At 56.8% G+C, this 25,289-nt stretch overlaps 1 protein-coding gene across 1 annotated transcript in view; it reads right to left on the bottom strand.

Annotated features, from left to right (window-relative positions):
- PKD1 (polycystin 1, transient receptor potential channel interacting) overlaps nt 1–25,289 on the bottom strand; it is an 88,139-nt gene that overhangs the window by 6,590 nt on the left and 56,260 nt on the right. The window contains exons 17-43 of the mRNA XM_039731840.1: nt 21,608–25,230; nt 20,526–20,672; nt 18,972–19,115; nt 17,867–18,146; nt 16,189–16,405; nt 15,187–15,337; nt 14,569–14,727; nt 12,036–12,180; nt 10,632–11,234; nt 10,039–10,195; nt 9,519–9,771; nt 8,824–9,019; nt 8,042–8,212; nt 7,600–7,743; nt 6,985–7,195; nt 6,279–6,405; nt 5,558–5,674; nt 5,367–5,416; nt 5,026–5,228; nt 4,475–4,574; nt 3,870–3,988; nt 3,291–3,493; nt 2,604–2,798; nt 2,247–2,386; nt 1,541–1,668; nt 734–899; nt 62–187 (exon numbers count right to left, since the gene is read on the bottom strand). Of these exons, the coding sequence (XP_039587774.1) occupies nt 62–187; nt 734–899; nt 1,541–1,668; nt 2,247–2,386; nt 2,604–2,798; nt 3,291–3,493; nt 3,870–3,988; nt 4,475–4,574; nt 5,026–5,228; nt 5,367–5,416; nt 5,558–5,674; nt 6,279–6,405; nt 6,985–7,195; nt 7,600–7,743; nt 8,042–8,212; nt 8,824–9,019; nt 9,519–9,771; nt 10,039–10,195; nt 10,632–11,234; nt 12,036–12,180; nt 14,569–14,727; nt 15,187–15,337; nt 16,189–16,405; nt 17,867–18,146; nt 18,972–19,115; nt 20,526–20,672; nt 21,608–25,230 (8,275 nt within the window). The remainder of the gene's footprint in view (nt 1–61; nt 188–733; nt 900–1,540; nt 1,669–2,246; nt 2,387–2,603; nt 2,799–3,290; nt 3,494–3,869; nt 3,989–4,474; nt 4,575–5,025; nt 5,229–5,366; nt 5,417–5,557; nt 5,675–6,278; nt 6,406–6,984; nt 7,196–7,599; nt 7,744–8,041; nt 8,213–8,823; nt 9,020–9,518; nt 9,772–10,038; nt 10,196–10,631; nt 11,235–12,035; nt 12,181–14,568; nt 14,728–15,186; nt 15,338–16,188; nt 16,406–17,866; nt 18,147–18,971; nt 19,116–20,525; nt 20,673–21,607; nt 25,231–25,289) is intronic.

The following is a 25,289-nucleotide window of genomic DNA, read 5'->3' as shown; positions in this document are numbered from 1 at the left end:
TCCAGCACTGCTGAGGGGCCCAGGTGACAGCAGGACAGTCCCTCTGGCCTGCCTCACTCACATGTTGTCGATCCAGGTGTGCTGCTGCAGGAAGTCCAGCTGAGCCCGGCTCTCCTCCAGGGAAGGGCCCAGCTCCTGCACGTAGCCACTGCTGTCGTAGAAGGAGATGTAGCCCCAGTACCAGATCCTGCAGGGGAAGAGGAGCCGTGGGTGAGGCTGAAGGACACTGGCTGCTCTCCTGTGTGGCAGGCCAGGGTCAGTGTGCAGATGCAGACCCTGCCCCTCAGGATTTGTTTCACAGGACAGATTACAGGGGTGCACTGATCCACCTCAGTGCTCCCAACCTCAGAACAGCCCCGAGCCCTGTGGTGGCCCACACTTGCATGGAGATGATGCCTCTGGGGACACACCAGAGAAGAAACCAAGTGTGATTTATGTCCTGCCCAGGGTGCAGGACAACCTGCTGTCACCCCTTGAGCAGAAATCTGGGGTGCTGGGCTCCCCTGCCCTGTGCGTGCCCTGGAAGGAGCAGAGCTGAACCCCAGTTCAGCACAACGCTGCTGCTCAGGCCATCGGAATTTCCGTGTCCATCCTCCCTTTGACAGGTTCAGGGGCTGAGGTGAGGGCTGGGAACAACCCAGGGCACCTGAAAAGACCCTGGAGAGGTCTGTAAGGGTCCCAGGAGGAGGAGCAGGGGGGGGAGCAGGGGAGGAGCAGGCAGGGCAGCCCTTACCCTGCCAGGTCGGGTGCTGAGTGTGCCCACACTGCCGTCCCGTTCCTGGCTGTGCTCTCCCAGCCCACTCCATAGTCAGCAGTGGCAAAGCTGTGCTGGTCAGTGCAGCTCCTCTGGGCACTGCCCATGCCCTGCAGGATGTCCTGGGCACTCTGCTGGCACTCAGCTGCAATGAGACCACCCTGTGAGCCCAGCACAGCCAGCACCGAGCTCACCTTCCCTCCCAAGCCCTCCACACTCATCCCCAGCACTGCAGCAGGGTGAGGGAATGGGCATGCACAAGTCAGGGATTCAGGAAAGGATGGGTATTAATAACAAAAATAGCTGTCCAATTTAGGAGTCATGATATAGCCATGCCTCCAGGTCAGAGTGGATTAGCTGGGTACAAGTGGAGAACAGAGACATCCCAACTGCCTTGGGTAACTGGGGACCTGCACTCCGCTCCCTGCATACATCACTGGCTTCAAACTGCCAGGGGCAGGCTTAGATGGGATACTGGGAAGGAATCTTCCCTGTGAGGGTGGGGAGGCTGCCCAGAGAAGCTGTGGCTGCCCCTGGATCCCTGGAAGTGTCCAAGGCCAGGACATGGAAGGTGTCCCCAGAAAGTCCCTCCCAGCCCAAACCACTCCAGGATTCCACAATCCACTGACCCAGCTCATCTCTGCAGAGCAGAACCCCTGCCTCCCCAGCCTGTGCTGCCTCCCCTGAGCCCAGCTGCACGCAGAGCTGCCCATTTCAGCCCTCCAGGGCTGTCACCTCGCGCTGTGACAGCAGAGCCACCGTCCCTGGGCTCCCTCAGCCTCGTACCTCCCTGCAGGCGGAGCTGGCGCAGCCGCGCTGTCCCCAGCGTGGTGCTGTGGCTCTCCTGGCCAGAGCCGTTGTTGTGCAGGTAAGGGAGGAACACCTGAGACATCCACAGCCAGAACTGATCCGACCTGCGGGGGGAAGGTGTGAGATTGTTGAGTCAAAGTTCCGGGGACTTTGAGGCACAAAGCCACAGTGATGGGTACAGAGAGCCCAGGGCTCTGCAGGGACACACCCTCAGCCCAGTGATCCCAGTGCCAAACTGGGCTGCTGGGAGCTCCCAGGGCTGTGGAAAATCAGTTGGGGAAATTGAATCCAGTTAAACTCATGTGCAGAGTGAGGAAAGGCAGACTCTGGCCAAGATGCCATTTCTGGCTGTTGTGACCTTGTTCATGGCTACAACTTGAGGCTGTAAATTCTGGAGACAGAGAACCTCTTGTGATTTAGAGCAGCTCCAGAAAGATCAACATCAGCTCCCACGGCCCTTTCCCACTGGGAAAATCACTAAACCTCAGAGAAATTAAACCTCTCAATCCCCAGAGGGCCCCCTGCTCTCCAGGGGAGCAGCAGAACCACAGAAACAAACAGGACTGCTCTGTCCTGTGGAGTGGCCAGCTCCACATGGGCACCAAGGAACCTCTTACTGGACACACTGTGGAGCACAAGCCCAAGAGCTGACCCCCCTGACGCCCCCAGGGCTGGCAGGCACCTCTTGATGAGCAGGAAGTCCTTGCTGCCCAGCTGCTGCTTGATGGAGCTCTGCAGCAGGAAGGCCCGGCTGGTGCGGGAGGCGTCGCCGTAGTTAGTGAGCAGGACCACCAGCAAGAACATCATGTAGATGAGGAAATTCTGGGAAGCAAAGAGTAAAAATGGGATTGCATGGAAGGGCTGGATCCCAGTCCTGCAGCAGAGCAGTGCTGTCCACAGCCATGCAACAGGATCAGCGCCAGAGGCTGAGAAACTGAGGCAGAGCTGGAGCCAAGCACTCAGGCACCCCAGCCAGACTGGGGGGACCCACACACAGATTGTCTGAGCCCTGGGCACCAGGCAGCAGGAGATGTCCCACCTTGAGCATCCTGTGCAGCAGTTTGACCTTCCTGGCCTCCTCCTTGGCCTGGAAGAGGGCAAATCCCTGCGGGGGCCGGACCTTGCTGATCCTCTCGGACACGTGCTCCACGCAGGGCTGCTCCACCAAGGTGTCATCCTCCTCTGGGTGCAGCCTCTTGGCAACCAGGGAGAAGTAGAGGGCTTCCAGCAGCACCTGGGGCACAGGGAGAGCGCTGAGCCTGCAGGGAGCTGTGCCAAGATTCTGCCAGCAGCTCCCACCGGCCCCTTGGCACAGCCAGCATGGCACAGCTCCTACCTGGACCTTCAAAACCAAGTGCCACCAGCCCTGCCACCAGCCCTGCCTCTCCTACTGCTGCTGGTGCCCACATCCTACCCTTCCTGAGGGATTTGGGGATGGGAGAGACCATTCAGTGCCCACTCTGACCCGATTTCTTTGTGGGAGGCGTTGTCAAGCATTGGAAGGGGCTGCCCAGGGCAGTGGTGGATTCACCATGGCTGGAGGTGTTCCAAACCCACATGGATGTGGCATTGGGGACATGGCTTAGTGGAGAACACGGGGGTGGTGCTTGATGGACTTGTTAATTTTAAAGGGCTTTTCCAACCTTAACAATTCCATGAGTGATCAGCAGCTGGACAAGTTAACCCCACACACAGCACAGCGCTACTGCACTGGTGCCACGCTCACCTTCAGGGGCTCCCAGACCAGGAACGATGCCAGAAAGCTGAATATCCCTGAGATGAGCCACATGAGGGCCACGCTGGAGGAGAAGCCCACCCCGATCCACACGGAGACGCCGGCGGCGGCGGCCAGGAGCAGGAGGCTGATGCCATGAGCCAGCAGGGAGCACCAGGGCGGCAGCAGGCGCTTCCTGAATGCCTGCTCTGCAACTGGGAGCAGCAGGAGGACCAGGGAGAGCAGGGTGAGCATCCCCGTGGGCACAGGAGGGGCTGGGCTCAGCACTCACCCAGCACAGAGCCCACCAGCAGCCCTGGGAGAGACTGGGACCATCCCACACATTTCGAGCACTGCTGGCTGCAGGGAGCAGAGCAACTGGGGGAGGAGGGTCCCCAGGGGACACGCAGGGACTGCCACAGCACAAGTGCTGGCCCAGGCCTTACAGAGATCCAGGCTCCAAGAGAAGCTGGCAGGAGCAGGGAGCAGCCCTTCCCAAGGCTCCTTTTCTGCTTTATTTACCATTTACCCCACAGGGCTGTAGTGTGGGATGGGCCCCGTCCCCTCACACCCCTGGCACAGCCCTGGTACCTGTCCAGGTGGACTTGGCTGATCTGCTCACTTCCTTGGGAGGAGGTGCCACGCTCTGCCCCTTGTCGTTCAGCCTCTGCATCATGACAGTCTCCACCTTGTCCCCGAACACGCTGGACCTGCCAGGCACAGGGGGAGCTGCTGAGAGCTGTGCCACTGCCGGCCCTGTGCTGAGCAGGCTGGCACCAAAGGGGCTGAATTGCAGTGCCAGCAGCAGTGCTGGGACATCACACACGTCCCCAAGGCACAGACACTGCTGTCTGTCCCATGGACAGTCCCTCCCCTCCCTTGGCTGCCCCCCTGCAGTGGCTGGTGGGCTGCCAGCCCTGGGGGTGCTGCTCAGGGTGCCAGCAGGGCGCCCTGGGCTTGGAAACACCACAGAGATTTGGGTAGAATCCCCCTCTCCCTCCCATCAGTGCCATGAAGGGAGCCCTCATCCCAGCACTTTGCCCAAAACTGCTGGAGACACAGGTGTGGTTTAGGGGACACTCCAGGTGGGTCCTGGCAGGGTGGCAGTGCCCTCCTGGAGCTGTGGGGGCTGCAGGAGTCACGGCCAGCAGGGACAGAGGGAGGCTCTGGGCCCGTGGGGCTCCCCAGACACTCACAGGCCTGAGATCAGATCTGTTTCTGCCCTCATGTACGGCCCCAGGTCCTGGGAGATGCCGCTGGCTCCGTCTGCCAGGATCTGCCGGATCAGATCCTCGTCTGGGAAAGAGAGAGCACAGACAGTGTTGGCAGGAGCTCAGCCCCCAGCACCAGCCAGGGCACGGCTCAGCCACCTGGGCAACTGGGGAGGAGGATCACAGTGATGTCCTTGTCCCTGGGACAGCCCTCCCCTGCTCCCTGTCCTCCAGCTCCTGTCTCTCCCATCTTGGCCACAGAGCTGAGCAGACAGAGCTGGCTCAGAAAGCCAAGCTCTCCTTCTCCTGCCACTTCCAGAGCCTCAGGAACACCCCGTGGCTTTGAACCCAGTGAGGAAGTGCTGGCTGCTTGCAGCATTCCCACGGGAACACACCTCTCCTGGCTCCCAGTCTGCTGCCCACCAGCATTTCTGTTTTTCCAGACTGAAATCCCCAGTGAGCAGACCCAGCCCTCCTGCCCTCCAGAGGGCAGCCAGGGGTGATGGCAGCAGCTCTGCCCGAGCCAGGGGGCTCACCCGAGGCTGAGAAGTAGCGGGGCTGTCCCTGGTGGATGCCAAGGGACAAGGTGTCCTCCTCGGGGGCCAGCGGGGCCTCCAGCCCCAGGTGGCGGCTGGCCCGGCCCCTCTTCAGCTTCTGGATGGTGTTGCCCATGATGGAGGGGTCACTCAGCAGGTCTGGCCAGCTGAGCAGGGCCTCGCTGGAGGGCCAGGGCACCAGGCTGTGGGAAAACAGCAATGGGGCTGGTCAGCAGAGAAAAGGAACCTTTGGCACTGCAGAAACAGCTCTGGGAGCCAAGCCCAGCCCAGCAAAGCACAGCCTGAAGTGCTGCCTGCTCCATCTCCAGAAACCCACTCACCTCTTGGAGTCCTCCAGGAACAGATCTGTTTTGGTTTGCTCAGAGAAGGCCTGTGGGGAACAGGAAAGTGTCAGGAGCATGGCACAGGTCTGTGCCCGGTCAGAGCAGAGGGCTGGCAACACCAGGGGTCACTGAGGTGCTCTTGGCCCCGGGCCCACAGCTCCAGGAGCTGCGGGGAGGGAAGCACTGACCTCTGCCTGGAGCCCGGGGAAGGTGGGGAAGGAGCTGTCAAGGATTGAGGAGTCCAGGTAGTTGTCGATCTCCAGGGACTGCTGGTCTGAGTGAGTCACTGTGTGGCTGATGGAGACCTGCACAGGAGGGACAGAGGTGACACTGCCACTGAGAGCAGCCACTGCCCATCCTCCTCTGCCTCCCAGACACCGGCAGCCACACGTGCCACAACCAGGGCCACCCAGGCTGTCCCAGCTACAAGCCCCCAGTCTGGAAGCTTTTCCTGTGTGCTCTCAGCAGCATCAGCCACATCAGCTGCTCCTCAGTCCCCAAGCAGCTGGCTGCAATACTTAATGGGGCTGCTAATTGTGCTTAACTAGTCGGAAAATCCCCAGCTAATCCCTGCCCAGCTGCCTCAGCTGAGCTGTGCCCAGGGCACACATCAGAGAGGCTCCACTGAGCAGCTCCTGGGCTCCTGCCTTGGGCATTTGGGTGCTGAAATCCTGAGGGAGGAAGTGCCTAAACAGCTTCTAAAATCTGCTTTTTGGTGCCTGGGCACTGACAGAGGCCAGCAGTGATCTGAGCTCAGGGAGGGGGGCAGAGGCCCTGGTGCAGCACAAGGGGCAAGAGCAGAGCCCAGCTGGAGGAGAGAGGTCCCAGGACAGGCAGAATTCTGCCTCCCAAAGCAAACCTGGTGCTTCCCACCCCCCTGAGCAGCCTGCAACCATCCCCCCTCCTTACCTTGCCTCGAGCCATCCGGAAGAGAAACAGAATGACCAGGTAGAGAGGGTAAACCACCAGGCTGGACACCAGGCCAACAGCCACGGTGTCCACGCTGACAGGGAGCAGGCTGGAAACGGCCACGTTGCTGCAGGGAGGCAAGGGGACCACAGAGAGGGTCAGCAGGAGCTTTGGGGGTGCCAGCTAAGCAAGCTAAGCGTACAACCAGGAATTCCAGATGTGCAGAGAAGGAAATGGGCTTGAAAACCAAAATCAGGCTGGTTTTGGTTGTCCATGTCATGGTCCAGACTCCTCAGAATGGGCAGGGCACACCCAGGGCACAAGCAAGGAAGCTCCTCCCAGCAGATGGAAGATGTGTCCTGCCCCAAGGGGACAGGCAGGAGGGCCCTGAGCAGGGTGGGACTGGCTGGGGACACACCTGAGGTGGACACTGCCCACCACGCCATGGGCACACCCAAGATGGACACTGCCCACCATGCCTTGGACACACCTGAGATGGACACTGCCCACCACGCCATGGGCACACCTGAGATGGACACTGCCCACCATGCCTTTTACACACCTGAGATGGACACTGCCCACCATGCCCTTTACACACCTGAGATGGACACTGCCCACCATGCCTTTTACACACCTGAGGTGGACACTGCCCACCACGCCCTTTACACACCTGAGGTGGACACTGCCCACCATGCCTTTTACACACCTGAGGTGGACACTGCCCACCACACCGTACCACACGGCGTTGGCGCAGAGGAAGAGGAAGATGAGGAGGCAGCAGCAGGTGGCCCTCTGGACGCGGGTGAAGCGGGAGCGGGGCGGGCGGTCCCACAGGGACAGCCACACGTGCTTCTCAAAGAAGCCACGCTGCAGCTCCGCCACGAAGATCCGCCAGAAGCTCCTCAGCTCGCTCTCACCTGGGGACAAAGGGACACCGCTGAGCCGGCCACATCCATCCCAGAAACTCCAGAATACCCACACTCCACCCACAGGGTCCCTCCCCATGCCGTGTTTGAGGATGAGGGGCTGGAAAAGCTGTCCAGCAGAAAAGGATCCAGTAGTGACAGGGGCTGAACACGAGCCCAGCTGTGCCCAGGTGAGCAAGAGGCCAGTGACACCTGGTTGGTACCCCAGGGCAGTGCCTGTCCCTTGGCAGGGCATTGCTGAGGAACCTCCAGTCCTGGGATCACTTCTGGGAACCTCAAGAAAGAGCTGGAGCACCAGGAGTGGCTGAAGGAGCTGGGAAAGGGGCTCAGCCTGGAGAAAAGGAGGGGCCCAGGCAGCAGGGGTGAGGAGGAGCCAGGGGATGGGGGGCACTCACTGGCAGCAAACACCTCCCTCTCCACCAGGCCGTCGTTGTCCTCGCTCTCCACCGAGAGCCAGTCGTTCACCAGGAAGAAGTAGCTCTTGCTGCTCTGCAGGTCCCGCACGATGACGTGCTGCAGGTACCACGAGGGGCTCAGGCCTGAACGGGGGGAAAAGGAATTATTTCATAGCAATTATTTCATGGCACACATTCCCTTGTGACCCTGCGAAGCTGAGGGGCCACATGAGCACTGCAGGACAGTGACACAATGGGCACTGCACAGGACCCATGAGGGAAGCGTGGCACGGCCACATCACCCTGAGGTGACATTGATGGTCACAGTGCACAGCACGTGGCATCCCATGTCTAGGGTGGCACCTGGCCAGTCTGTAAGTCCCCCCACAGTGTCCCCCCATGCAGGGGTCACCAGGGCCGGCTGCCCCTGTGCAGGCCCCACCTTTGTTGTCGTGCCAGATGCGGATGCGCCAGACGCTGCCCAGGCTGCGCTCCGTGGCGATCTGGAACACGTCCAGGCTGTTGCGGTGGAAGGCGTTGTCCCCGTCCAGGTGCCTGTGGCCACTCTTGTTGTCCACCCCGTAGAGGGCGATGCCCACGTGGGCTGTGGTACCTGCAGGGAAGGAAGGGGCTCCCTCAGGGAAGCCCACCCGAGGTGCAGCTGTTCCCCAGCCCTGCCTGTGGCAGCTCTAGCTACAAACCCAGCCCGCGAAGGGAAGCCAGACTTTGTGGCTGCCTGCTGCTGGGGAGGATTCAGAACAAAGTGATGGATCCTGGAGGACAGCAAAAGGAGCCATCCCAAGGGCCAGCTAGGCAGGAGAGGGTCAGAAGTGAGGAACAACCTCTGCCTCTGCAACCACAGCCCAGGCAAGGAAGGCAGGATGGGGGAATTCCTCTCCTGGTGGTTCCTTCCAGCAGCAATTGCTTGTCCCACCACAACAGCCAGAGGGGAGCAGCCCAGGCTAGTGGAAGGTGTCCCTGCCTATGTCAGGAGTTTGGAACCAGAAGGTTTTTAAGGAACCTTCCAACCCAAACCATTCTCTTGACCTGCCCCCTCATCACACAATAAAACCTGGGAATGCTGTGGGAAGCCCTGGCCTGAAGCTGCAGCTCAGCTCTGGGCCCCGCGGGGAGCACTCAGAGAGCGACGTGCTGAGGTGGCACCTCGGGTGAGCTACAGGTGTCCCCCTGGGAAGCAGGCACGGGAGCAGGCTGTGGGCTCACCTGAGCCTCTGCCCCAGCCCGTTTTGACCAGGATCTCGTATTTGTACATCCCGTTCTTGCCGCAGAAGGGGATCACCCCCACGCGGCTCATGTCGATCATGTCCAGCTTGTGCACGATCAGCGCGGCCACCGAGTAGGTGACAAAGCACACAGCACACGTCAGCAGCACGATGTAGTTCAGCCCTGGGCCTGGAGCCTGCAGGAGAGAAAAGTGTTGAAAGGCAAGGCCAGGAGGATCCCGTTCCCACTCCCTGCCTCCTTCCTGGCCGCAGAGCCGGCAGCAGCAGCTGCCAGGAGCTCCCTGCTCCTGCTCACGTCACAGGGACACAGGCAGGAAGAGCTGGATGCTCCTGGGAAGCAGGGAGCAGCTGGCAGGTGCAGCTCCCTGGGATCAGACCATGCTGGGTGACAGCTGGGAGGAACCTTTGGCATCTCCCTAAGATGAAGACACACTGCAAGGTGTCCAGGCCAGGGACTAAAGCCATCTGCAAAGGTTTATTTCCAGCCAGGATTCCCACCCAGGGGACACAGCTTCCCCTGAGCTGTGCCCATCTGCACCTCCCAAAGGCTCCCAGATGCCTGTGCTGGTGCCAGCTTGGACATGAAACCAACAGGAGCCTATGGCTTTGCTCCAGGTGACAACAACCCGTTCTGTGTGTGACAGCACTGCACAGCCTCTGCTTTGTTGTACTCACAGGAAAGATGAACTGGACAGAGTTTGGGGGCACAAACAGGCTGGCCCCAAAGGCTGTGAGGTGCTGGGTCAAGCACACGGCCTGGTCTGGCCTGGTCTCCTCCAGGGGGACAATTCCTTCTGTCTTCCAGCGCTTCTCCTGCTCGCTGAAGTACTGGCACAGGGACGTGTACAGCCCCAGGGTCACCTCCACTGCCGACCAGCTGAAGTGGTTGGTGATGTTCAGGTAGTACTTCTGGATGGGGTCATCCGTTCTGGAGAAGGGAAAGAGCAAGGAGATGACTCCCCTGCTCCCTGCAGGGACACCAGCCCCATTCTGGTGGAGGTGTGCCCATGGAAAGCTTCCAGCCACAGGGGCAGGGATGCACTCAGAAAGGAGGAAACGCCCAGTGAACGTGGTGTAATTTACACCCTTTGGCTGTGCAGGTACTCAGGGGTACCACAGACCACCTGAGCACCCCTCACACACATCCACAGCACAGCCTGAGGCTGACAGGGACTTGCAGGGAGGCTGCTCTTACCTGGGTGAGGTGAAGAAGGTGTAGAGCTTGTGGTCACTTCCAGCCAGGGCATCCAGGCTGATCCTCTTGGAGGCAGAGCAGTTGTGCTCGTTGGGCTCGGGCTCATGATGGAGATAGGCCATGATGAAGGGCTCGGGCTCACTGGCCAGGTAATGCTCTGTGGGGAGGGGAAGGAACACAAAGGGCTTTAAAAACCCCTGGCAGGCTCAGCCACAGGTGTGCTGTCAGCACTGGGACTCAGGGAAGAAGGAATGCAGAGTTGTGGGAGATGCTTCTCCAGCCTGTGCTCCCTCAGAGGATCCCTGAGCACTGGATACCACTGGGTCTGCCTGGGAGAGGGATTGGGCAATGCCTCCCAGGGCTAATGTGGCTCAACAGGAGGGCTGGGAAAAGCAAAAGGCTTCTCAGGGCCAGAATCCACAAGCAAGGACGACACTGGACATGGAGATTGTCCAGGACAGCCAGAACCTCGACCATGCAGTGTGGAACCTGCTGCTGCCATCCAGCATATCCCCCCAAACTGGTTATCCCCCACACCCACCCCTCCTCTCCCACAGGAAGGACTAACAAAGAGATGGATTTGTCTGCCCTACCATTGAGGACTCTGTAGGTGAGCTGAAAGTGCAGTCCTGCTTCCCTGTTGTTGCTCTCCATGATCACAATCAGGTTCACAGACGTTCTTGCCTCGATGACCTCAGTGCCAGCCACGAGATTTTCGGGCTCTGTGCTGTTTGAGACCATCACAGTGATGGCTTTTTCAGAGTCCAGGCTCCCTATGGGGATCTGCACCCCGTTGTGTGTCTGGAACTCCATGGAGGCCACCTTGGTGGACACAGTGTAGTTGCTGATGTAGCCAAAAGGGAAGGGATTGGAGTCCACCTGGAACATGACTTGGATGACATCCGTCAGGTTGGAAAGGGTGGAGTTGAAGGCCTGGGGGATGGAGAACTGGCAGTTCGGTGTGTTTTCGTAGCAGAGCAGGTTAAAGGGGTCAGACCTCTTGCCTGTGGCCTTAATTTCTCCTCCCACCAGCTCGAGGGGCTCTTCGTTCAGCACCCGGGATTTCATGAGGATTCGCATCAGGCTGGAAGACAGGTTGTAGGCTTTGGGAGCCAGCAGCAAATTGTGGGAATCAGCCAGCAGCTCCTGGGGTTTGGATTCTTGTGAAACTGTATTGACAAGGTGGATTAGGTCACCTGCCAGGAGAGAAATGAAGAGGAAGTGGTAAATAGCCTGGATAACTGCTACGGTCAGAGAACACCTGACACCTTCCCAAAGCAATCAGACAAGGTTTTCCTTGCTGTCTTCTCACTGCTCCTCTGCACATGACCTTCCTCACTGGAGTGTTCATAGCCCAGAGCTAAAAGCAAAGCTGTCAGCAGCTCCTGCAGCCTCTCTCATCTACCAGGTTTGGTGAGGAATACTTAATCAACACACACTTGATTTCCCTCCTGTGTGGTGAAGAGAAACCACAGCTCAGGAAACAGGGAGGGAATGGATAAAACAAACATACGTTCCTAAGCTTTTGCACTATAAAGTGCACCACACTCAGAAAGGAGTGAACACTCAGAAAGGAGTGCAGAGAAGGTGTCTCTGCTTCCCCCCAGATCACCCAGGTGGGAATTTCCACACCGTGCTCCCAGATGCCCCAGTGAGGTTTGACAGCCTCCTTGGACTCCAACCAGGAAGACAAGCATCTGGAAGCCATAGCTGTTACTCATTGTTTACTAAAAAGAGAATCCCCTGGTGTATTAGTGAGCTTATTAGGAGTATTAGTGGGTTATATTAACAACTGTCAGATGGAAATGTCCACAGAGCAGCTGCCAAAGCCAGGACAAGCCTGGGAAAAGCGCAGGGAGGAGAGAGCGCTGGGATGTCACACTCCAAATGGCAGAAGTAGCTTCCTAAAAATTTGGGCCAAAGCCCAAACAGCAGAGGAGGGAGTCTGAAAGCTCCCCTGAGCCTGCCCCTGTCCCCACCCAGAGGACAGGGCTCACCTGTGATGTTGAGGATGTTGTCGGCGATGCCGGTTGGTGTCACCGTGCCCTGGGTGGTCTCCCCTTGCAGGATGGTCATCATGGTCTCCAGCTTGTTCAGGGTCCTTGTCAGGCATGACTTGCACACCAGCTCCTTGCTCACCACCTGCAAAGGGACCAGGCTCTGACAGAGCAGGGGCAGCCCAGGGAAAGCCCAGCTGGCTCTGCCCTCAGGAGACCTTTTCCTCTGGAAGAGCCCCTGGGAGGGGCCAGCAGAGGCTGCCCTGCTCACACTGACAGTGGCCAGCAACTTTCTGGTGGCCCCAAGACTCTTCCATCTGCCTCCCATGACATTCCAAAGTGCCAGTGTACAGGCAGGCAGAGGATGCTCGTGGGTTGGGAAGAGGAATAAAGGGAGGAAATTGTTGCCCAGAGAAGCTGTGGCTGCTCCATCCCTGGAACTGTTCAAGGCCAGGTTGGACAGGGCTTGGAGCAACCTGATCCTTCCAACCCAAGCCATTCCAGGACTCTGTGATTCTAAATTCCTGTTCCCTGGTGTACACTCTAAGGACCAGGCACAGCTCCCCTCTGGGACCACACAGCAACCAACCAGCAGGAGCTGGATGGGATTCCTCCATCTCCCCACGACCTCCAGTGGAAGAACTCAGCCCCAACTGAGTCCATTTCGGTGTCCAAATCCTCCTGAAGGCTGTGGGAGGAATCCTGCCACTCAGGCGTGATGGATGTCCCTCCCTCTGCTCCCAGATGTGTCCAAGAAACAGAATGTTCCAGCCATGGCCTGGAGCTTCCCGCGCTCTCCAGGGCTGGATGGGAGGGACTGAGGAACACATGGAAGCTGTTACAACCCCCTTCCTCGCTCTTATTCATCTTTTTTCTTTTAATCATCATAGGATTCAGCCGTGATTCACCATATGTTTTGGTGAAGAATCAAAACAGCATCTGCAGGTCTCGAATTCCCCCTTTTCTGCTTTATTTGTAAGCCCTGAGAAGGCAGGACAGACTGTGTGAGTCGGAGTCAGGAATCAGGGAGGTGGGGAAGACACTGGGTTATGGGGAGGAACCACCCAAGGGCAGCTCCTACTCAGGGAGGAGAATCGACCAAAAAGTCCAAGATTCCTTTTTTATCCCTCCAGGAGAAACTAATTCTGATGTTTTCCCCTCCCTTGTAGGTAAAATCACAAATGTACCAGCCCTGATGGACACTTGTGCAGGAAAGGAATGTGTGAGCTCCACTTGTCTCAGCCACCTGGGAATTTCTGGAGTACTGTTTTCCTAAGCTTTTCATTCCAGCCCAGAGCACAAAGTAATCCTGGAATGTCAGCTTTCCCCATGGAATAAAAATTCTATTTCTAGACCTAAGCTCCCACAGCAAAACCAAGTCACGAGGCAGGAGGAGGTGGGAGAGACAGAAACAAACTGCTCCAGCATGGAATGGGATGTGCTCAACCCCAAACCCTGGGCAGAGGGGAACAGAAAGAGGGGATTTTTGAGGTCTGCAGGTTCAGAAGCAGGGAAGGGAGCAGCTCAGGACTCTGTGGGTGGGATGCAGTGCCTGCCCACCACTGACCTGGCTGCAGGGAAAGCTCAGCCAGGGCCAAGGAACTGACCAGTCCCAAAACAAAGATTAGGGAGGGAGGGAGGGAGGGAGGGAGGAGCCAGAGCAGCCTGGCTGAGCACCAAAGCACAAGTGCATTACCTAACTGGGCTCTCTTCCCTCCTAAATCCACCAGGCACCAGCCCCAGCACTGGGAATGGGGGCTGCAAAAGGAGCTCAGTGAGCAGCAGAGCAAAGCAGAGAGGGGTTTCTCATCTTGTAGGGCTGAGAGGAGCACCAGACCTGGGCACTGCCCCTGGCCCAAAGCAGCTCCACCTGTGTTACTCCTGATGGGAGCCCAGCCTGTCCTCACAGGTTCTGTCACTCCTCCAAGCAATTCCAATGTTTCTGGAGCCCCTCTGCTCTGGGAGAGCTGGGGGTGTCTAGCCTGGAAAAGAGAAGGCTCTGGGGACACTTCAGAGCCCCTTCCAGTGCCTCAAGGCTCCAGGAAGGCTGGAGAGGGACTGGAAACAAGGGATGGAGGGCCAGGACAATGGGGAATGGCTTTAAGCTGAAAGAGGGTAGATTAAATTGGATATTGGGAAGGAATTGTTCCCTGGGAGGGTGTGGAGGCCCTGGCACAGATTCCCAGAGCAGCTGTGGCTGCCCCTGGATCTCTGGCAGTGTCCAAGGCCAGGTTGGACACTGGGGCTGGGAGCAGCCTGGCACAGTGGGAGGTGTCCCTGCCATGGCAGGAGGTGGCACAGGATGAGCTTTAAGATCCTTTCCAACCCAAACCACTCCACGGCTCTCCAATTCTCCAGCCTGTGGAGGCCTCTCCTGCAGCTGCCAAGCAGAGGAGCAGCACAGAGCTGCCAGGGGCAGAGCTGGCAGCACCCAGCACGTCACCTGAGAGGGTGGGCAGTGACACTGCCCCTGTGTGCGTGCAGAGAGCCGGGGGGGTGAGGAGCTGCAGGCCGAGGAGGGGCCGGGCCGTACCGTGCACTGGGCCAGGGCAGCTGAGATCTGCTGGATGTCATCCACCGTGTTCACCTTCAGCGCGTTCAGCGTCTCCGTGATGTTGTTGCGGGTCCAGGTGCGCAGCTCCAGCTCCTGCCCAGCTCCAGCCTCGGGCTCCAGCAGCACGGATCGCTCGTACTGGGGAGGAAAACACAACGGGAGGAACTGAGGAAGCTGCAGTGACAGTGACAGAGCGAGGAGCTGCTTCAGAGGCTGCTGAGCTGAGCTGGAGTCGCCTGCTCCCTGCACTCCGCATCTCCCGCCTCTGCTCCTCCCCAGAGGGATCTAATGAGCTGGTTTTCCAGCAGAACTTCCTCAGTGTCACTTCTGCTCTCCAAGCAATTATCCTGGCACTCAGCAGCTAACTAGCACCTGGAGTGCAGTTCTTATCCACTAAGCAGGGTGCCTGTGCCCAGGGGGATCATCCCTGCCTGCCTTCCAGGTGTGCAGCAGCCTCTTCCTGGGCAGGGAATAGGAATATAGCCCCAAATTCCTGCCCTGCCTACAGAGATCACTGCACAAAATCTGGCCCAACCATTCTCCTGGTGATTGCAAGGACTTCTGGAGGCCCTGCTTGGGCAGCAGGAGCTGTGTTACCTCATTTAGGATGGTGATGAGGGCCAGGGAGTACTCAATGACCTGCTGAGGGTCCCCTTGTTTCACCAAGCCCTGGAGCACGGTGTCAGTCTGATTGTAGAGCCAGTGGGAGAGGCTGGGGAAGCCCTCGGGGAGGCCAATTTCCATGGAGCTGCAAGGCAAGAGGGATTTGGGTGAAGTGCAGGCTGGGCTGGGAAGGGACACGAGGGGAGGCAGGTGGGTGACCCACAAAGGCAGCACTGCTGCTGCTGCCCTGATGCCCCATGCATGAGGAACACCCCAGACCTGCAGCCTGGCTCCTCACTAGCCCAGCCCTGGGACTGCATGACCCCAGGAATATTTTCTCACTTAACAATTCACACAAAACCAGTGAACTCCTGGGCAAACCTCCCCATCAAGCAACAACCCACAAAGCCTGGAACTCTCTGTGTGCACTTCTGCTGAGCCTCCCTGTAGTTATGATATTTTATGAAAAATCCTCTGCTAAGATTTTTCCCATCCTGAGGAGCTGAGAGCCTCAGGAAAAAAATATAAACAATAACTATCTGCTGCTGTGGAATGCAACAGGTGTATCTTTTATTAGTCTATGTGGATTGTTTTTAATTGATGACCAATCACAGCTACCTGTGCCAAGGCTGTGAGCAGTCAAAGGATTTTGTTATGCATTCTATTCTATTCTATTCTATTCTATTCTATTCTATTCTATTCTATTCTATTCCATTCTTTTCTTGGTCTTTGTAACCTTCTAATCTTTCTTCTCTCTCTGTTCTTTTAGTATAGTTTTAATGTAGTATTTTAATATAATATCTAACATAAGAAATCAGCCTTCTGAGCAAAATGGAGTCGAGCCTTGTGTCCCCACACACGAGGTGTTCACCTTTACAGCTCCCCTCCCTTTCCTGCCAGCAGCCCCTTCCAGGAGCCCATCCCTTCACCCAGCACGGGGAGCTGAGGGCAGCTGAGGCTGGCCAGGGGCCGGGGGCCAGCCCAGCAGCCTCTTACCGGTTGATGGCCACCACGGTGGCTCCCAGCTGGTCCTGCACCAGCACGGCCACGGACACCTGGAAGGCGCTCTCGCGGAAGCCGGGGGGCAGGAAGGCGCCGTGCTCGGCCCGGCTGCCCTTGTACACGCAGAACTCGTGGAAGTGGCCGGGCCGGCGGCGCGAGGCCAGCAGCATGAACACCAGCGGCCCCTCCGCGTCCTCCGTGTCCCGCCAGCCTGCAAGGAGAGCCCACAGAGCTCTGCCAGGGCCCGTGGGGAGCTGGCACTGCCCCTGCCCTGCCCTGCCCTGGGCAGGCCCATCCTGCTCAGCCCTGCACCACAAACGGGGCTTGGAGCGACCTGGACTAGTGGGAGGTGTCCTGGCAAGGGCTAAGATGGGCTTTAAAGAACACCCTAAACCATTCCAGGATCCTCTGTGGACCTGCTGTCCCAGCCAGGGTCCCCTGCTCGGGCACACTGTCCCCAGAATGAGGACAGCTCAAGGACTCCCATCAGGCTGGATGGGTGCCTCTGTTCCCTCTGAATTTTTGTCATGTTTAGGGGTTTCTCCTTGGGTTCTGGGTTCCCCAGAATGAGGACAGCTCAAGGACTCCCATCAGGCTGGATGGGTGCCTCTGTTCCCTCTGAATTTTTGTCATGTTTGGGGGTTTCTCCTTGGGTGTTTGGGTTCTGTAACGTTTAAAGGGATTATGAAAAATTCACGAATGAAATAAAAAGGGGGAATAACTCTGCTGGGAGTGGGAACAGCACTGACAAAAGCCACAGTTTCTGTACAAGCCCTGCAAAGCCTGACTTTAGACAGAGGTCCAGCCTCTGGCAGTTCAGCATCTCAGAAACAACTGGGTCCAGGATAAAATCTGCACAAAGGTTTTCCTGGAGCTGCCAGGAATTATTGGGAGTTTCATGGGAGCTGGGCAGTTGGGAAATTCACTGTGTGTTTGCCAGTGAGCCCCAGTGAAGGTGCTGGCACTGCCACTGTGTCTGTCACTTCAGCTTAAAAACAATCACTGAGGGCTGAAATTCCCACCATTCCAAAGAGGAACTGATTCCAGCATTATTCTGGATAGCTCAAAACGTACCAAAGTTAGACCCCCATGACCCTGAAGACGTTTGTGCTGCTCCCCCAGTCTGGTGCCCAGCCCCTGGAAGCAGCAGGGCTCATCCCCTCCCAGCGTGGCTTCCCGGCACTGTGCACAAACAGCTCTAATCTCCACCACTGATCATTTGGGGAAATCTGCTTTCCAGAGGCACTTAGTCCTTGGCCCAAGGCTACGGGACACTGGCCAGGCCACTTTTCCAAAGCTAGGCTCGCTGTTGCTGTCTCTGCAGCTGGTTGGGAAGGTGGCTCTGGTGGGAACATCCAGCCCACACAGCAGACACGGCCCCACTGCTCTGCCTTTTGATTCTTCCCACACACTGTGACTCAGTTTTGGGCACCATCTTCTTTTTCCTGCACTGAAATACCCACAAGAAGTGGCCTGGCCTGCATATCACCACTCACCTACACGAGTTAGGAATTTTTAAACTGCCTGCCCGCTCTGGGGAGTTTGGGAGCTCCACAATTCAGGCACACAAAGCTGCTCACGGTCCAAACCACTGCTGAGCCCAGCCCGGGGCAGGAGTTTGGGGTGAGGGGAAGCTGTGCTGAGGAGCAGGGGGGCTGGCAGGTGCTCTCACCTGCACACTCGAAGTGCACCTTGGTCTCCAGCGCCCTGAGGGGACCCTCGGGGGACAGGCGGCAGGACCCCCCCACGGGGGGCTGGTTGGGCAGCAGGTCGATGGAGGCAAAGCCCTCCTCCCCCGTGGTCAGGTCTGTGATGTGCAGGGTGAAGGTGTAGCCCTCGCCATCCCTCAGAGCTCCTGGCCTCAGCACCAGGTTCATCCCCGTGTCGCCGGTGGACGTGGTGGTTTTGTCCAGGATGAGGGATTTGTTCTTAAAGCTGTGAGCTGCCCACCTCTGCAGGGATGGACGGGGGAGAGACACGAGAGGTTTGGTTTGAAGCTGAAGTTATGTCCTTAAAATGTTTTCAGATTGAGTCTTTTATAAAAAGTAACAGATTTCTAGTGGGAGCGTCTGCCAAATTTGCAGTTGATAATTCAGCTTTAGTCTTGTGTGCTACAGCAACAAGAACTGGAACCTTTCCAAAATGTCTGGTGGGAATATTTCCACTGTGAGATCTACTTTAGTTTCTGGAATTACATCACCCTCCAACAGAATATTTCATAATACAGAGTACAAAACACAGGAAATAAATGAAGGACTGGTGGAGTCTCCACGGGATACCGCGTTTTATGTGCTTGAAGCTGAACGTGGCCTGGGTGGTTACTGTTAATAGCACAAACCTACAATTGTGATAACAGGAGAAACAGTGAGATAACCAGGCAGAAAATGCCAGGCAAGGACACACTGGGCTTGCTGGGAGCAACAGGACTTCCAGTTCTGAGAGCAGCTTCACTCCACAGGCTGCAGGGCAAGAGGCACAAGAGGAGAGACTGAACCACCTCTGCTTGAACCACCAGAATAATGGGCAAAATGCCAATCAGTAGGGAGAAAAAAACACTTTACAGATCTCTTATAGGAAAAAAAAAAAGTGTTTTTTGTGTGGAAAGACCTGGTGACTCATGGCTTTGGCTTAGAATGACCCCACAAGGACCCAGCCAGGCTCACCTGCTGCTGCTTGTGGCCAGGCATTGCTTCCCCTCCTTGTCTCTCACCCTGACCTCTCTGCCTGCCCCTTCTCCCAGAGCCCCCCAGAGGTGAAGCAAAGCCTTGTGACGTTACCCCAAGCTTGGAGTCGTTGTGACAGTTCTGGCAGGTGCCCTCCAGGTACACGTAGGAGCTCTTGCTGACCTCGTAGACAGACTGAGCCTTGCAGGACACGCACTCCAGGGACACAATGGGGACTCCTCCCCTCTTGATGAACACCTGGGAAGGCAAGAGGCTCCATCAGAAGGTCTGACACCAAAACACAGACACCTAACAGGTAAGGCACACCCCAGCACCTGGTGCTGCAGGGAAGAACTGCTCTACACCAGCCCAGTCTGTGCTAAGAAACAGCAGGAAGGGATTCCCAAAGGATTTGGGGTCAGATTTAAGCTCCATCTCTGCTCTGACCCTGCCCAGTTCCATCACTGTTTGGAAGAGCCACCCAACACCAAGCTGGGTTGATCTTGCTTGTTCTGAATTATTTATTTACACTTTTTAACAACATCATGACTTCTGAAATGTCCCTCTGGTCCCTGGTGCTGAATTCCCAGCAAACCCTGCTTGTGCTGCCAGGTGGGGATGGAAGAACCACCTTTTCCAGGGAGCAGCATGTGGTTCCAGGCTTCCAGCTGGAATCTGACTGCACATCTCCAGACATCCACCACACCTTCCTGGCAGAGCACTCGCAGAGCTCTGGAGGCACCGGTGGCTCAGACACAACAGCAGCTGAACTCTGACTCCTGTGCTGTCTAAATTCCTCTAATCCCTGAGGAAATGGGCTTGTCCAGCACTGGACTGAGCCCTCTGCCCTGGCATAATGAGTGTTATGAATTCAAAGACAGTAATGAAGGCATTGTTTAACATGGCAGACCCTTAAAAGGGGATGAATACTCCCCAGCACTGCGCCGGAGCCCCGCTCACCCCGCCAGTATCTGCAGATTTCCTGCAACACTGCAAGCATTGTTTTGTGCTCCTGCATGGAAACCAGATAGTACGGAATGTCCTTGAAAGACTATCAATTTCATTTTTTTCTTTTCATCCCACAGCTCTGGTTTCAAACCCAGGCTGTAAGAGTTTCCACTTCCAGCCCGAGTCCATCTCTGATTGCCAGCTGCACCACGATGGATGTTCCTGACAGGACTCAGCGTTGGGGTTCGTGGGACATAAACAGCGTGCCCTGAAAAAATCCTCCCCTAAAAGAACTTGGAAGGTGAGAAGAGAGGAACTGTTGACAGTAAAAGTGAGTCCTGGGTCATAGGAAGCTCTCTGGGTAAAATGAGGGCAGAGCCCGTGGCATGTGAAGAGCTGGGATTGCAAAAGAATGGGAAAGGAAGTTTCCTTTCTCCTATAGAAATTTCCTTGGGAAAGGGACTAATTCTTCCCTGTGAGGGTGAGGAGACCCTCACAGCTGCCCAGAGAGGCTGTGGCTGCCCCATGATCCCTGGAAGTGTCCAAGGCCAGACTGGACAGGGCTTGGAGCACCCTGAGATAGTGGAAGGTGTCCTTGCCCACAGCAAGGGGTGGCACTGGATGATCTTTAGGGTCCTTCCACCCCAACCACCCCATGACTCTGTGCCTCAGAGGTGGCTGTGCCAAGCAGAGAAGGTGACAGCTGTGTGTGGTACGTACGGTTTGGTTGGTGGCCTCGGGACTCATGCCTTCCTTCCTGACGGTGAGGTCGAACGTGTACTCCACATCTGCCTCTAATAGAGCTTTGGAAATTGTGACAATTCCTTCCTTGGCACTGAAATTCAGAGAGCACCCTGCAGCCGAGCTCTGCTTGCAAGGAGAAAAGAACTTTCAAACCCTCCTTGGTAAGGGTGCACATCGGGTTAGTCCACAGCCAAAACATTCAGGTCCACACAGAGTCACTGTCACAGAGCTTGCTGTGCAGTGCCACCACTGGGGTGGGAGAAACAGGGCGTGTGTGGACAATGAAACACATTATCCTACTCTTCAGGTTAGTAAACAGTAGCTGAAACACTCCTGTATTTCATTTGAGTTTCACATTTGTAGTTTACAGCAATTAATTCTTCATTAAATACCTTACAAACATTGCCAAGCAACACAAAAAGCTCACATTAAACCAAGAAAGTCCAATCCACATACACTTCAAATTTGCTATTTTGAGACAAAGCTAGAAAACATGATATTGTACAAGCAAAAGAGTTCCACATTCAATCAAAAATGAGGTGGATTCCCATTGGGATTTGCCAGGCAGTTCTCCCTCGCCCTTCCATCAGTGCAGGGTCAGATCACTGCAGCACAAGGACAGTGACCTGCTAGTGACCACAAGCTGTGGTCACTTGACCTCTCCAAAGTCTAACTCTGTCCCCTGATGGCATTAGAGACATTTAACTGTTAATGGGAGAGGGACCAGAGCCCTGAGCTCTCAGGCTGCATCAGCAGCTCCATAACACCCCCAGTGCATGGAAGCAGCAGCACTGACACCGGGGAGCAGAGGGAATGCCAGGGAAGCAGCAATGCCCATGCCCTCCTCCCAGAGCCAGCCCTTCTGCCCTGCACCATAACTCACCCAATTTCTGTATCACCATCCTGAGCTGGGAACTGAACATTTGCAACCCTCCTGCCAGAGCAGCTCTGTTAAAGATGCTCACAAAAGCTTCCCTCGACACCTTCCACCCCAGACACATTTGTGGTGCAGCTGGAGCTCCCAAATGCTCCCTCTGGATGAGCAAGGCTGCTCTTACCTTGGAGGAGGATGTGCAGGACCACTCGTACAACAACGGGGTCTGTTCCCCATCATCCAAGTTCGGGTCGTAGGATTTCTCCCCATCCAGGATTAAGTCCTGGGTGTTGGACCATACACGGTATGACCCCCCATCGATGATTGGGACCAGCTTGCTCGGGATCACAGTCACATTGGCAAAGATGCTTTTGGACAGCGGGGTGTCTCCAAAGGAGACAATAAACATGAAGCAGTAGTTCCCAACTTCCAGGCCGAGCTTTGGGATAACCAGCTGGGGCCTGTTGACGTCGACGTTCGGCAGCCGGATCCTGCTGGAGTCATCCAAGTTCATGCAGCTGGGGGCTCGGTAGATCTCCCACAGGTGCTCTGTCTGGTACTTGATGCACCCTCGGAGGTCAATCTGTGCCTCCAGGTAGTTCCTCTGGGATCTCTTCATAACCACCTGCGGTGGCAGGGCCAGCTCCACCTCGGGCTCCTCGCACTCCAGGACTTTGACGGTGACAGTGAGCTGGGCTATGAAGAAGCTGATGAGATTGGTGGCGTTCACCTCCACCAGGTAATCCCCAGGGCTCAGGTAAGAATAGTTGGCCACTGCAGTCCTGGTGGTTTGAGTGGAAGAGCCATCCCCAAAGCTCCACAAGAACTCAACGCTCCTGCTGCTGGGCAGCACCACGGCTTCAAACAGCGCCGTCCTGTTGACAAAGGCATTGGTGGCACTGAGGGACACCTGGACTATGGGGTCCTGCACCTGGATGGTTCTGGTGATGTTGACACTTCCCAAGTCGTTGAAGGCAGTGAGGTGGATCTCCAGCAGCCCTGCAGCTTCTGGAGCATAGGAAACTCTGTCTCCTGACGCAGCCACCACGGACCGGCCTCGCTCCTTCCACAGGCAGAACTGCCAGGAGAAGGACACGCGGGAGCCGCTGCCCACGCGGGCACTGAAGCTCTTCTCCGTGCCCGTGGGAATGCCCTCCTCACAGCAGTTCAGGAGCCTGACGTCCCGGATGGGCTCCAGGACAGAGATGAGCACCTGGGCGTGGGCGATGCTGATCTGGTTCTGCACGGTCACGGTCACCAGATAATCGCCGCTCTTGGAGAACTCATGGCTGTACCTGGAGCTGTTGAGCACCACGGAGTAGTCCCCACTAATGCTCACCAGGTAGCTCACAGAGGTACCTGACAGCATCCTGATCTCAAAGGTGACCTGTTCTCCTGGCTCCACCACCTTCTTGCTGGCGACAACTTCCAGACCTTGAATCCTGTCCAGCACCGAGATGTTCCTGCTGGCCAGAGCCCAGCTGATGTGGTTGGAGGCGTTGAGATGGACTGTGTACCACCCTGCCGTGGGGAACGTGACTGCCACGGACTGGCCACTCAGTGTGCCATTTGGCACCTCCCACAGCCAGGTCACCTCAGTCCCCCTCTGCAGCTCCCCCTCAAAGACCACCGTGGAGCCTGAGGAGACGTACCTACAGTCCAGCTCGGCTGTCCCTATACTCAGCCCCTCGATGGCCTCCTCCACACACACAGAAACAGTGGCATTGGTTGAATTCAGCTTGTTTTCTGCTCCAACGATGACCTCAATCATTCCAGGGCTTTGGAAGGAGTGTACAATAAAGGGTTCAGAGGTGACAGGAGAGGACCCATCCTCCAGGTACCACACATACGTGACACCAGTGCCACTGGTTATGGTGGCACTTATGTTCACAGAGGCATTAACAGCAGCTGGGTTGGGGAAGGCATAGGGCTTTAGGACACCTAGGCTTTCAATGAACTCCAGTGTCCTGTTAGCAGTGGCACAGCCCAGCATGTTGGTGGCCTTCAGGTAGACAGTGTAGTTCCCAGCTTCCAGGATGCTCAAGGGGAAGGTTTTCCCAGTGAAGGTCTGCACAGCACTGCCATCCCTCTGGACCACCCAGCTGTAGGAGATGTTTGTGCCCTCTCTCACCACAGCCTGCAAATGGAGTGTTTTGTTGGTTGGGAAATACATGTCCTCCACCAGGTCAGCGCTGGCCACCTGCAGGCCCTCGATCTGCTCCAGGACGTAGACGTAGATGCTGTCCTGCAGCGAGCTGATCTTGTTCTCGGCCGTCACGATGACGTTGAACGTGCCCACGGAGCGGAAGGTGTAGGAAATGGTGGAGGAGCCTTGGATGGGAGTGCAGCGATCGCAGAGGATCCACGAGTAGCGGATGGCAGTGCCAGCCACCAGGGTGGCCACAAAGCTCACCGACCCGTTCAGTGGCACCACTGTCCTGCTGGCATTGACGGTCAGGCCAAGGAGCCGCCGTTTCACGGTGACATCGATGGTGGTCTCGTTGGAGCTCACGTCGTTCTGCCCCATCACTGTAATGCTGTAGTGGCCCGTGCTGTTGTAGGAGTGGGTGGCCACTTGCCCAGGCTGGACAGTGCCATCCCCAAAGTCCCAGCAGTAACTCACTTTGGTTCCATTCATGCTGGCAGAGAACAGGTAGATCTGGTTCAGCTCCAGAACATCTGTCCCGTTATACTCAATCTTTGCTACCCCAACTGGCTCCTGCACCTCCACAAACGCCGTGTCGTTGTTGAAAGAGACATTGTTGGAGACAGTCACTGTGACCAGGAAGACCCCAGTGTTCTTGTAGGTGTAGGTCACTTCAGTCCCACTCGACCTGGTGGACTCGTTGTTGCCGAAATCCCAGCGGTAGCGGTACTGGTAGGGAGGCACGGCACTCACCTGGAAGGAGGTCTCTTCCCCGAGCCTCACAAAGCGTTTGGAAGGGAGGAGGGTGACGTTGAGGATCTCTGGCTCCACACAGACACTGGTGAAGTAGTTAGCCTTGTTAAAGCTGCTGGAGAGGGTCAGGGTGAGCGGGAATGTCCCGCTGCGGGTGAAGTTGTGCATCACCACAGGGTCCCCGCTGACTGTGACATTGGAGGAGCCATCTCCAAAAGTCCAGTCAAAGATGTACTCCTCAGGATTCCCCGTCACGTAGGCGGTGAGCTGTACATCTGGGTGCTCCAAGATGCAAGAAGTAGGCTCTATTTTGAGTATTTCCAGGACAAATATCCGGACAGGAACCGCCTGGGAGACAGAGCTGACAGGATTCACAGCTGTCACGTTCACGGTGCAGTTGATGTCCTTTATGTACACGTGCTCTACCACTGGCACCTGACTCCTGAGCACCGTCCCATCGCCCATGTCGAATATCCAGGTGATGCTGTCCCCAGTGTGCACAGAGGCGTTGATGGTGACAGCTGCTCCCTGCTCTGCGGCCTCGTCGGCGGAGACGCGGAGCCCCGTTATCTCCTCGAACACCTGGTAGCACTCCACGCTCTCCACGCTGCTCACGGTGTTGTTGGCTGTCACGGTGACGTTGTACACCCCTCGGCGGGGGTAGCTGTAGGTCACGGTGGGCTGGGGCTCTGTGAGCAGGGAGGAGCTGTCCCCAAAGTCCCAGGTGTACACCACGCCGTACGGGGACGGCAGGGCAGTGGCTCGGAAGATGACCGGCCGGCCCACCACCAGAACATCCTCCTCTGCCTCCACCTTCAGGGCAATCAGGTAGCTGTGAACCTGGACTGGGCTCACGTGGGTGAGGTTCTCATACTGGTTGGACACAACTACCATCAGGGCATATTCTCCTGCATTGGGAGAGAGCAGAAGAAGGGCAGGGTGAGGACGTGCCCGTCAACAGCTTCTC

Source organism: Passer montanus, unplaced genomic scaffold (assembly GCF_014805655.1).
Source record: "Passer montanus isolate IOZ18808 unplaced genomic scaffold, ASM1480565v1 scaffold8, whole genome shotgun sequence".
NCBI classification, from domain to species: domain Eukaryota; kingdom Metazoa; phylum Chordata; class Aves; order Passeriformes; family Passeridae; genus Passer; species Passer montanus.
This window is presented reverse-complemented; position numbering and strand designations above follow the sequence as displayed.